Here is a 13,148-nt window from a genome sequence, read left to right on the forward strand (position 1 = left end):
TGGGGCTCTCGCACCACCTCCCCATTGGGGCAAGACTGGCTGACGCCTCCAATGCCCTGAGCGACTCACCGGTTGCTGCGGATACAGGCCAGGCTGGTGGCCTCCATATGGGGGTTGTCCTGAGGGAGGGCCTTGGCCCGGGTACTGCTGCCCGTATGGTTCATGCCTGGAATGGGGCATTCAAAGTAAACTGGTGTGATGTCAAGCTCCGGGCAGGCCCAGAGACCAGCTGCCCATTTCTGGGAGCGCCACACGCCAGGACAACTCTGTCTCCCCCACCACACGCCGTTCCCAAGTGAGATGCTCTGAGCGGCAGGCGTGCTCATTCCAGCCCCTGGGAACGCCCAGCAGAAGGCACGCGGCCAGGCCCAGGGTTTGCGCGGCTGCTTCATAGGAGCTGGGACAGACCGGTCGAGCAGGCGGCCAACCTGCAAACAAGCGTCAGAGCCTGCCTTTGAGGCAGGGGCCCAGTCTGGCCATCTGAGTTTACAGGAGAAGCATCGGACCACTCAACCGGGCGGGTCAGTGCACGCGGACGCCAAGGCACTCCCGCCCTGGATCCCACTGGGGCACCTCAAAGAAGCCCTCTCATTGCACCCGGCACAAAAGTCACTGAGCACCTGTGCTGACTGGCTCGTGGAGAGGAGAGGGGAGGGGAGGGGAGGGGAGGGGAGGGGAGGGGAGGGGAGGGGAGGGGAGGGGAGAGGAGAGGAGAGGAGAGGAGAGGAGAGGAGAGGAAAGAGAGAGAGAGAGAACCAACTGTGCTGGGCAGGGGTTTTCAGGGCCTGACTGTTAGCAGACGGCCGGCTCTTTCTTCTGAGGTGCTCTGGGTAGGCTGGCCTCACCGAGGTTTTGATTAGCAGTTTGGCACGGTAACTGTGGGGACCACCTGGAGCTCCGGGTCGCTAGGAAACCCCACCAGACCCGCTGTGGTGACACTGCTTCCCACTCATGGTGACCCAGTAGGACAGAGAGGAACTGCCCCTTACGGTTTTGAGATGAAATATTGAGGGGAGGAAGCGGGCAGCCTCACTCTCCTCCTGTGGAGAGGCTGGTGGGTTTGAACTGCCGACACTCCACCACCAGGTGCCACCAGGCTTCCTTTTAGGAGGTAGCAGCTCGCCTTGAGTGTGTAGTGGTTATGCACTCTCAAAACGGGGCTCGAGGAAGCTGCTAGAAAGACACCTTGCTTGGCACAGCAGTGAATTTTCAAAGGTTTGGTTCCCTTTGTGTTAAGCCAATGAAACATCCTTCTTAACCATTCCCTCCCTCTGAGCCAGCCTGGAAGGGCTTGATTGAGGCCCCCTGCAGGACACTGGCTGAGGCAGGAGTCGGCACCAAACTCAACCCCGTGCCAGGCCCGCCACGCGTGACCACACGGAAGGAGGCTTCTCGTGTGCCTCCGGCTTTACTTTCCTTAAAAACAACAACAACAACCTAAACAACCAAAGAACCAACCCGCCAATATCAGATAAAAGGCTATGCTTCTAAGCGTCCCCCCACCCTCCAAAAAGGGGAGGGGTGCCTGCAGGAAGCATCATGGTCTGCGTGACCGGAAGCAGTGTCCCGAGGGGCCTGCTGCAGGACACGCTGACGTCCCAGGGACCCAGCCGAAGCCTCGGCCTTCTTGCCAACTTGTCACCCCCGGGAGCTGAGGAGGTGGACCGTGTGTCCCCGCCCGCGTGTTCACAGGCACGGTTGCTGAGAAAGCCAGGCCCAGGTCACCCCTCGGGAGCGGCTGATCGTCACGCACATCTGAGAGGTCTTGGACGTTCACAGAACAAGAAGCATGTGGGCCCGAGGGAAGACGTCTCTCATGGGGACAAGTCTGTCACTGGCTTCGAGGCCCCTGCTCCTGAGTGCCCGAGGGCATGCCGGCACAGGCTCAGGGCCGTGTGGGAAGGGCACAGAATTCCCAGTCCGCCCTCCCCTGCTCCCAAGCCCACTCACCTCCGGTCGTAACTGGCCCCGTAGGGAAACTGCTGCCGCTGGCCCATGCCCAGGCTGGACATGGCTCCCGCAGGACTCTGGCTGTACATGTCCTGCATGCTGCTGTTGGCCGCCTGTCCTTGCGCCATGAAGGGCTCACTGCTTCCAGGCACTGTGGCATTTGGAAGGGGGGGACGACAAACAAACAAACAAATCTCAGTAAAATTAAGCAATTTCAAGTCAAAAGACACAAAGAGTCTTTCTGGTTATTTCTGTTGTTTTATAAAATGGTGCCAAATCCTGACTCTGGCAGAGAACGCTACATGCATCCTGGGCTCAGGACAGTGGACAGAGTTCTATGAAGGCCCGGTGATTTCCAGGATACCCCTCCCCTCTCTCCCTCCCCCCCAGGCACACAGGTGGCGCTCGGGGAGCTTGCAGGCGGGGCTCTGGATCATCACAAGCAGGGGAAGTGCGAGCCCCACGTGTATTTCTGTTTCCCAGTGTCGATCTGACAGCTGCGTCCACATGACACTAATGTCTCTTTAGTGTGCGGTACACAGCATCATGAGAAAGATGGCAGGATTGTGTGTGAGTGAGCAACACGTGACCACCTGAGAACACACTGTTGGAAGCGCGGGCGGGTGCACTTGCTTGGCGCAGGACGGCCACAAACCTCCGCCAAAATGCGGTCTGTCTGGGATGGGCCCCTTTTCCTCTGAGTGTGGGCAGAACATGTGGGGTGATGGGTGAGGCTTTGTGTCAACTTGGCCGGGCCAGGTGGAGCCCTGGTGGCAGTGCTACCCTGTCCCGTGGGGGTCGCTGGGAGTCGGAATCAACTCGATGCGACGCAGTTCCAATCAATTGAAAGGAAGTTTCCTCAAGGGTGTGGCTTGCTTCTACCGTAAGTGGACACTGTGGAAAGCTTGCTTGCTTTCACTGGGTCTGGAGTCTGCATCTGCTTTGTCCTCCGGCCTCCTCTGGTTCTTTAGACTTGAGCCAGTGGCCTGCCCTATTTCCTACCTACCCTGGGAGTCATCGGCAGCCACAATTTCCCCACCGATGTAGGTGCAGCAATGCGATGCAAGTCAGGAGAAGTCTCCAGCTGAATATCAGACCCAAAGCTTGAACCTTGCCCAGATTTAGAAGATGCCTGCTCTGCAAATGTATGAGCCGTTCGGCTTCCCCGCTCCTCCTTTGCTCAAGAACCTAGCCTACAGCTGATGGAACGCTGCTCCCACCATCATGCACCGTACACGGCAAAAGAGGTTCAGAAAGTTACCAATCAGTTGATCTGCGGATAACCAAAAGGGAGATTCTTTGGGTAGACCTGACTCAAGCACGTGTCCCTGAAACCTGGGTCTGGAGGTTAAAGGCGGTACGGTGGGCACATTCTCCTGGTTCCACCTTGTTGTGGAGGGAGCTCCTTCCGCCAGGAAGGGCCAGCCGCCTCCAGGTGCTGAAAGCGGCCCCAGATGACAGGCAGCAAGGAACCAGGAACTGAAATGTGTCAACAACCTGAACGAGCTTGGAAGAGGATCCCGGGCCCCAGATGAGAACTGCAGCCCCCGGCAGCTCCTTGAGTCCAGGGTTGGGAGGCTCTGAGCAAAGATGAACCAACCGCTGCTGTTTGAAGCTGCCGAGTTCACGTGGAGCCGACAGGCAGTAATGCGCCGCGCACACGACTGACGGGGGCCGACCTGCACTCCTTGGCTTACAGGAGGTCCGTGGCACCCGTGTCACGGGTGCTTGTGCGGAAGAAACAAAATACTGTCTATCAAGCCAGTCCCCGCCCTCACAGGAAGGAGGAAGAACCATAACCACCCACCCAAACTAGAGTGCAGAAAGTGAATGCGGAGTAAGGATAGCTCAGGATGGGACGGTGCACACCTATTTCAGGCCCGGGAGAAAGCCAATTAGGTCAGAAATGCGAATGCGGGTCAGTTCGGAGCTGAAGGAACTGGGTCAGGCCCAGAAAGGAGCCTGTGGGAAAATGAAAGCCTTTCCCGTCAGTGCGAACTGACACACACCACCACCACCATCTCCACACACAAGGCACAAGTCAGGACAGTTCTGGGGGCTGGTAAGGTCGGGGAGGGTGGCGGACAAGAGCCGGCAGCAGAGCTGACCCTGGGGAGTTTTCAATGTGCTCCCACACCTGTCCCCACCTCTCCTTCCTCAGCCTGAGGGAGGGCCAGCTGGGCCGGCCAGTTCTATTTTATGGAGGTGAAAACGGGCAGGCAGAAAGAAGGGGCCTAATTGAACAGCCTAGTTCCCTCACATCTATCAGATAGTTTTAATTCGTCTATCCGATAGTTTGAGTTCAGTCACACGGAGAACATTTCTTTTTGTTTCTTGTTCTAATTATTAATTCTCCATTTCCCCCAAATTTCTCCTGCCAGGCCATAGGTAATTATTAATCTGGTTACTGTCCATATAGATTTTTGCAGGATGCATTTTCGTTGTTACAAATGGAACGTAAGGAGAGCTTAGTGATAATCACAGATAGTTGAGCATAAGCCGAGTTTTCCAGCACATTTTTAATGCAGTTTTTGTGGTAAAATTAGGTGTCTCGGCTGATATTCAGGTCAGCTTATACTCGAGTATATACGGTAAGCACAAAAACAGTTTGTCATTATATATTGTGAAACACTATTTCTAATGACAAATAAGTGAAATTTTGTCTGGAACCAAGGCGTAGCCTGGGTAACAGTCTTCACGCTGGGTACGCGCATGTGGGCGTGTCTGCATGTAGACAGACCCACCAGGAGACGGATAGAGGAGCGGTGTCTTGCTTCCTAAGACCATCAGAAACGTGTTTTCCGATGGTCTTAGGTGACAACTGTGAAAGGGTCGATCGACCTCCAAAGGGGTTGCGACCCCAGGTTGAGAACCGCTGGTTTACTGTTTACAGAGGACCTCGGGGCAGTCGCTGGGGAGGGTCTTTCCACTGAAGTAGCTCCAACACAGCCTCCAAAGTTTGGGTTCCCCGCGATGCTGACATTTTGTGCTGTCTCTGATGCTTTAAAGACTGATGCAAGCATTCAGTAACGGACGCTGGACACACTCCAGTTCTGGGCTCACTGACCGCCAAGCAGGCATCTGATGTTACCAGCTGTGCTCCACAGAAGCTCTGAGAAAGAGCTGCACGCTGGGGACCCCGATGGCTTGCTATGGGTTGGAACGGATTCCATGGCACACAACAGCAACAACGACAACAACAACAACACCACAAGTCTTTCAGGATACCTGGCAAACTTTGGGAAGGGAAGTTGAAAGAAAGATAAGCGTTGATAGAAGAAATTTTAAAATGCCAATCAACATATGAAAAGACGGTTTTGCCGTACTAACAATGAAAATTACACTGAAAAGATTAGAGGCTTAAAGCCTTTTCCCCCTCCCAATCTTAATGGAGAATATTAAAATGCTTGGTCATCGAGCTTTCTGAGGGGGTGAGGTAGTTAAATCTTTGAGCTTAGCCACCTGTTTCCATTGGTCGATTACACATTCTCTCTCTGGACAAAATACCGATAAATTCACCTGCCCCAAATAGCTGCATACCACAGAAGCACTGCGATTTAAGAGCTCCCAGAAGGAATACTTCCATACAAAGACCATCGCTATTTTTTAACTATTGCTTTTCAGTGACATTCCTGTCAAGTCTCAGATTTGCGGGACCCGGCAGCATTGCGCGTCCGTCAATGGGTGGAAGAACCCAGTGCCCTCTCGGGGCTGGTAGGTGCCAGGCAGTGCACAGAGGCACCCAACCGCCTGGGGCACATTTCCCACTTGGGTGAGAAACTCCCGCTCCCTCCCTCTCCGTCCCAGTGCTGCGGACACCTCCTCCAGTGAGGCTGAGCCCTGCGACGACGACGTCAGAGCTACATCCATCCCGGGCTCCGCCCAAGACGGACACGCCACCGACGACTCCACCCCTGCACACACAGGTCCGCTCCTGGATTCCCTGCTGCCTGTTCCTTTCCCAGCTGCCACCTGGCTCTCAGGTCATCCTCGCCCCTGGCTCACTGTGGCTCTGTCTCCCCACTACACTGGAGCACACCCAGTTGTTTCTGCCTCCATCACACACACGGGGAACCTCCTCTCCAAGGCCACCCAAGCCCACGCTGACCCCAACCAGACCTTCTTGAGAGTGCACCATTTCTCCTGACACAAAGACCTCGGGTCAACTCCAACTCCCCCTGGTCCCTCTCCCCTGCTCTTCATCCTCCAGGGCGCTCAGCACCAGCTCGCCCACACCTGCCCCCGCCCCTCACTTAGTGGTCTCCCCGTGGCAAACAGCTGCCCCCCACCCATCCCGCTGCCACCTGTCCCCTTTCTTCTGCAATCACAGCACTCATGATGGATGGGTGGCTTCATTTTCTCCCGTTTCTCCCCAGGAGACTCTGGACAACTGCACGAGGGAGGGGCTCTGTCTGCAGGTGCTGTAGACACGGAGCACTGGGCTCATCCTGTCCCCCGCCTCCCTCCTGTGACGTGGCACATGTGTGGACTCACTCCTCACACACCCTGTCAGCAGGCCATGGCCCCACCCCAGTTTCTACATGAGAAAACAGAGGCACAGAGATGCCACGTAATCCCCCCAAGGCCGGGGGGCTGCCCGTGTGTGTGTGTGCGTGCGTGCGTGCGGGGGCGGAGGGAGCTAGCAGAGGGGAGAGAGCCTGGGGCGGGGACCCAGGCGAGTACCTTTTCTCATTCCCCCAAAGGGGTCCTTGTTGGGCTCGTAGGGCATCCTGCCCATCATGTCGGGCACGCTCATGCCCGGCTGGTACGGGGCATTCGGGGTCATGGAGTTCCGTTTGGGGAATGACGACTCACTGGCGTCCGAGAAGGGGTCGTGCACGCTGATGGTGCCGCTTCTGCAGGGACATTGCGGAGAGAGCGAGCTCAGTAGGGTTTGTAACACAAACGCTGACCCATCAAGGGCTCAAGGCACTAGGGCAGTGGTTCTCAAACTTCCTAATGCCGCCACCCTTTAATACAGGTTCCTCGTATTGTGGTGACCCCCAACCATAAAATTTTCTTTTCTATAAATCATTTTATTGGGGCTCATACAACACTTATCACAATCCATACATACATCAATTGAGTAAAGCACCCTTATACATTCGTTGCCCTCATCATTCGCAAAATTCGCCTTCCATTTGGGTTCCTGGAATCATAAAATTATTTTCATTGTTACTTCATCACTGTTATTTTGGTACTGTTATGAATTGGGCGATCCTTGTGAAAGGATCATTCGACCCCTAGAGGGGTCACGACCCACAGGTTGAGAACCACTGCCCTAGGGAGTCCCTCCAAACCGCCCCCAGCACCTCGTAGCCCTGAGCGCTAGCCTACCTCCCACCCTGCATCGGGGTCATCTGTCCGTGGGGGGTGGAGGCTGGCGTTGGCGGCTTCAGGTCACCTGGAACCTCTGCCATGGAGTTACTGCCAGTGGACTGCGGGGTCTGCGGGCCTTGCAAAGATCCTGAGTTAGCTGATGACCAAGAAAAGAGGGGACAGAGGGGGGCAGGTTATCGAGAGAATGTGCACGCAAACAAACAAACAGACCCCACCAATAACCCACTGCCATGGAGTCCACCTGACTCACAGCCTCCCTGCTTGGGTTTCCAACGCTGCAGGCCTTTTACTGGGGCAGATGCCCGCAGCTCTCTCCTGCAGAGAGGTTGGTGGGTTTGAACCAACAACCTGGAGGGTAGCAGGCCATCACTTATCCAACAGAAAATCATTGAAGCAAAGCATTATGAGTAAGAATCACAGTGTATATGCTGCGGATAAAGATGTAGCAGTATTAGTTACTTCTAAGGCTTTGTGTAGTCGAAGTGAGCAAAGGCATTTTCCTTCCCCACTTCAATGAAACCGATGTCCTGGTGCTGTTAATGTGTGACCCAAACACTGTGTCTCCCTTTGGATGGGGCGGAGCTTGCTCTCCTGGGTACTGGCCCTGAGAAGATGCTCTACCACGAGCAGGGACTCCGACGTGCAGCAATGCTACAGGGCAGGGGAGAACTAACTACTTCCCGGAGGGGGGTGAAGGTTCCATGGCTGAAACACTTCACGGAAGTACAAACGCCCCGCTTTTTCTCATCAGGGCCCGGTATACCAAGCCATGGTCTTTTCAATCGCCTCACATGCACGGGCAAGTAGGACACCGCATAAGACAGACCGAAGATCGACGTGTCGACGAAGCACGCAGAGAGCACTGTGGACGGCTGGAAGGGCAGCCACGTCCGTCTCGGAAGATGTCTGGCCAGAGCGCTCCTGCGAGGCAAGGGTGGCGAGACTTTGTCTTCCAAACTTGGGCCGCTGTCAGGAGACTTGTGCCTGGAGAAGGATGCTCTCCCGTGTCACCATCAGAGATCTAAGACCGACCTTCCACTAAAGTTACACGGAGAAACCGAGCTGTGCATGGGGGAGATTCGTCTTCAACACTGAAGTGGATATCCAGAAAGTTTTATTTATCTTTTCACAAGAGAAAAGCTTGTAGTTAGTTCAGGGATCGTTTGCTGGCCCTTAGGAGCGTTTTCCAGTCCAGTCTGCTGGGGCACCACGCCCTGGCCCCAAAGTCCACTTTCAGCATTCCCTGGGGACCTTGCCACTCCATTCCCTTGCTGTTCCGCTGCACACCCCCAGTGATTTGCCTCGGTGTGGTGGGATCAGGTCAGGCGCAATTCCCACACTGTGTCTCCGGTGCTGTCCCCTGTATCGCCCTTAGTTACTGATTGGCATCATTTCTCATAGTGGGGCCAGCCATGTTGTTCTCTCTGTGGACTGGGAAATCCAGAAATTTTTAAATGAAGCTCACCTCCATTGCTAAGGAGAAGAAAAAAAACCACACACCTAGAAAACACCTTCTAAGGGTTTGTGTTTTACATTCAATTCACCTGCCTGCCTCGACTCCCCGTGACCCGACAGCACAGAGCAGACGGGTCTCTGTGGGCTTCCGAGATGGTCCATCTTTATGGGAGCAGGCCGGCTGGTTTGTCTCTGTAGAGCGGCCAGTGGGTTCAAATGGCTGACCTTGCAGTTAGTAGCGTAACTCTTGACCCATAGAAAGTTTTTGCCGGGTATCTGTTTCATTGGTTAATGAGTTAAACATATAGGTGCCTACGACGGCCTATTAAATGGACAAGACAAAAAGCCCTGCCCTTGGTGAGTTTGCAATCACACTGGGCAGCGCAGTGAAATCCCCGAGTTGCTCCCTGGGAGAAAGACGGGGCTTCCCGACCTGTGACTCGTCGCTGACTCCCTCAGGGGCAGTTCGACTTTGTCACAGGGGGTCTGGTTTGGGCTCATGAGGAATAGCATGCCGCGCTTTCACACGGTTCCCGTGACTGGGGTTTGATCTTGGAGTAAAACGAGGTGACACAGGTCAGAGTGAGTAGGAGCAGTCGCTGACAGGACCTCATCCCAACCTAGAGGCCTTCAGCTAGACTCAGGTCCTTCTGTGAGCCAAGATAGGGGAATGGAGGCCCACCAAGCTGAGTCCTAGCACCCCAGGGCCCAGAGTGAGTTAGAGACGTCCTCAGAGAGGCCTGGGAGATGACCGGCAAAGGCCCTTTGAAAACCACACTGACTCATGCATACAAACATGGTGAGGGCAAAGCTCTGGCAACCTGTATTGAAAGCAGGTGGCAATAAAAGAATAAAGGGGTGTCCTTTTCAGCCTCAGGGGGCGGAGGATATTCCTAATGGCGGAGACTACTGGCTTCCTCAATCCCACCCTGCCAGTGATCCCACCCATGGGCCCTGCTCCCTGGAGGCTGGCTACCAGACAGGGGTGTGGAAAGGACGCTCTTTTACAGCAGACAGATGATTTCTTTCCTTGCAGGGAAAATCCCCTGCACTGGTCCTTGCTGGATTAACCCCGCCTTGTGCCTGAAGCTACAGACTGGCTGTAAAGGCAACAGTGGGAAGCTAAGCTCATTTGCAGGCTTCAGACAGGCACCAGGGGTCTTGCTGGGAGGCAGGTTTCACCCGCTGGGACCTGGTGCATGGGTCTGAAGATGGGCAGCAGGCAGGTCCCTGGGCTCCCAAGGCTAGAGGTTAGCCCCCAGGCAGCTTGGTTACAACCCGATCTCCTTTCTCTGAAAACAGAGGTGGCTCTGGTTGGATCCCAGAAAGGCTCTGTGGCATGACCCGTCAGTTCATCACAGAAAACCAGAAAGTCATGTGCCGTCAGATGGGCTTTCGGTCGCAGTTACTAACTGAATGCCCCCCCCCGCCCCCACCAGGCTTGTTCACTCCGCTGCCCAGGCACCCAGGGGTCCGGGTCTGGTTGGTTCATGGTGCTGAGATCCTCCCCGGGCCCTACAGCAGCAGACTACACCCCAAGGCTGGGAGCCGTGGGAACACTCCTGACTGAGCGAGTGACCTGGGGCTAAGGGGGGGTGGTTGGGTATGTGTGTGTGTGTCACAGCTCCGAGGTGCACCACATTTCACTTTAGATCCAGACTGAAACACATAAAACCAGGTGCCATTGAATCCACCTGCCAGCCTAGTCACCTGTCCTAATCGGGCGGTCTCCTGAGCAATGGCCTTCCGACAACTGAGCTGACCATGTGTGTCCATGGAGGGGTCCTGGTGGGGTATTTACTCGTTGGGGCGCTAACTACAAGGTCAGCAGGGGGAGCCCACCCGCTGCTCATCCACAGAAAGATACAGATTAACAGCTGGAAGCTGGGAGCAGTGCGCTCTGCCCTGCAGGGTGGCTGGGAGCTGGGACTGTGCTGAGGGCAGTGGGCGTGGCGTGGGTGGCTGTGCCCCCGGGGGAAAGTTCTGTCTGTGCATGGACAGACAGCAGGAGGCTTTAGTTCTACAAGGGCTTGTCTTGTCTTCTTGGAGGAGGTTCCATCTGGACGGCTGAGGAGAATGGCTTAGCAGACGCCTGGGGACTCCATGGGCCCAGGATGCTGCTCCGACGGCTTCTCAAGGACTTCTGTGGAAGCAGACCATCAGGCCCGAGGCTCTCGGGGCTGCTCGGAACACCAGCCTTCGGCGGTAGTCTCATGCTTGACCATTTCCTCACCCACTTACCGTCAAACCCAAAGTGGGAAGACACAGCTCATCTTACAAGAGAGTCACAGGGCTGGATGGTTTCCTAGACTCTGAGCGAAATCTAGAATGTTTCTTAGGACTCTTAATTCAGCGGGTTTGTACATGCCTGTGAGGAGTAAGGTCTAATGCTGTTCTCTGGAGGGAAACTGACTTCTAGGGAACACAGATGTTTGCCGACGATTACCTTTTCAGCAATCGTGTACTGCATACCGGGAGCAGGTGGGGCGTGGGGAGCCCTGCTTTGAGGGCATCCCACCAGTGTGGCGGGTAATGGAGTGAGTTAGACACGGTGAGGGTGAAGGTTGTGCAACACGATCAAAGTCATCAACGTCACCGAACAGAACCCGGGAAAATGTTGAAAAGCAAAATGTTTTGTTACAGACATTTTGGCCACCATGAAGAGAAAAAAAAATGCAATAAACAAGACGCTGATGTATCGAGTGAGTGGCTGGCGGTCGATCCCCCCACTTCTGTGAGAACAACAATGTTTTCCTGGTGGTCCCCGTGGAAGCAGAGCAGGGCCGGAGTCACGGAGGCTGTGGAAACCTGCTTTGACAACAGGACCAACAGCCCTCTGCCCTTCAGACACTTCCGTCGGCCCTGCGAGCCCGCTGGTGAGGTGTGCTGGTGGAGCAGACAACATGGTGAAGACAGGAGGCTTCACTTCTATGACTCCCTGTTTTAGTTGGGTGGTGTCAACTTGAGACTATTAAGAGTGAGGGGTGGAGGTTAGCCTGCCCATCAGGTGGCAGCTTGATGACCTCATTTGGAAGCGCTCGGGAGACAAATAGCTCGCTGGAGGCGGGACACAAACACTGTATGCTTGACTTCCTGTGAGACATTCCTGTTGACAAGCCACATGGAGTTACACTGATGGAGCCAGAGCCCTGGAGCTGGAGGAGTCATGCGGAGACCCACGCCAGCGCTGAGATGCTTCCACCACCACTGGGTCCACAAGACTTTCCACCCCCTGGCCTGTGGTCTTCCTGCATTCCATGTCAATCCGTGTGCTTCGTGAGTCTGAAGAGGACTTTATAGCTTGGTCTGGGGCTTAGGGGCTAATACTGGCCTTACGGACCTAATCTGGACTGGGCGGGGCTCTTTTCTCCAAATCCAATTGCTTTCGCGTACAAAGCTCTTTCTTCTCCACAGACAAGCATCTATGCATTTGTTTCTCTAGTCAACTCTGACGATCACCACTGGACTCGGCACCGGATGGAAGACCCGGAAGAGCAGATCACCGGCAACCCAGCTCTTTCGGGCCGTGGAAACGGCAACGCTGGCGGACACAGGGCAGTTTAAGGAGAGGGGGAGGGAAAGGGAAAGTTGACAGGTGGGCGAGCAGGCCCGTGCCGTGCCCTCTAGGGTGTCCGCACCTCAGCGAGGCAGCTGCGGCTTCTGGACGGAGCAGTTCTCCACACGGAGGTGCAGCCCAGGCCGATCAAACCCACGTTGGGAGTCTTATTCTGGAAAAGGAGTTTCAGAATGGCGCCTGGGCAGCTGGCTTTTTGCTGTAGGAGTCTTCTAATGCTGCGAACATTTCCGTATTAGGCTTCACGTTTTTGGAAGGGTGGGGGTGGGTGCTCCGTAACCGGGGAGGGTTAAGCATGGGGGCTAGAGACGGGCCATTCTACCAGGTGGGCACTGGCCCTAGGTTTAGCGACTGCTAGTGCTCACTGGGCCGGAGAAGCACTCACACGGGAGGAGACGGCGAGTCGACCCTCTCAGGGCAGCCCGCACATGCACGCGTTCCCGTGCCACAGGGGCGTGCCACACAGGCAGATGATGGCGGCAGCCGGGCTCCACACTGGGTACGCATCGAGGGCAGCCCCCGGGTCAGGCTGACCGCGGAGGCAGTGCAGGGGCCACCGCAATCAAGTGAGCGTTCCAATCAACCAAGTCACGGCAGCTCCTGGGGGCCAGTGTACACAAAGGTCGTGCTCATGCTGGGGACTCCACGGTCAAAGCGTGCCGATTGGGTGTGGGCAAGTTTGAAGCACTGTGAGAACCACCCAATTGGGACCCAGAGACAGAAGCGGGTCCACACATACCGCTGGAAGAGAGTCACTGTCAATGCCGGGCCCCCACACAGCTTCTGTGAAACGAGACGCCCCGTGCCTCCGTTTGTGTCCCAGGGCTGC

At 55.5% G+C, this 13,148-nt stretch overlaps 1 protein-coding gene across 5 annotated transcripts in view; it reads right to left on the bottom strand.

Annotated features, from left to right (window-relative positions):
* Positions 1–13,148, bottom strand: part of ARID1B (AT-rich interaction domain 1B) — a 405,831-nt gene that overhangs the window by 10,014 nt on the left and 382,669 nt on the right. For all 5 annotated transcript variants that reach the window (XM_075554341.1, XM_075554339.1, XM_075554340.1 and 2 more), the window contains 4 exons: positions 7,288–7,426; positions 6,634–6,806; positions 1,951–2,101; positions 70–166 (listed from right to left, as the gene is read on the bottom strand). In XM_075554341.1, the coding sequence (XP_075410456.1) occupies positions 70–166; positions 1,951–2,101; positions 6,634–6,806; positions 7,288–7,426 (560 nt within the window). The remainder of the gene's footprint in view (positions 1–69; positions 167–1,950; positions 2,102–6,633; positions 6,807–7,287; positions 7,427–13,148) is intronic.

The sequence above is a fragment of the Tenrec ecaudatus genome, chromosome 7, assembly GCF_050624435.1.
Source record: "Tenrec ecaudatus isolate mTenEca1 chromosome 7, mTenEca1.hap1, whole genome shotgun sequence".
Lineage (NCBI taxonomy): Eukaryota > Metazoa > Chordata > Mammalia > Afrosoricida > Tenrecidae > Tenrec > Tenrec ecaudatus.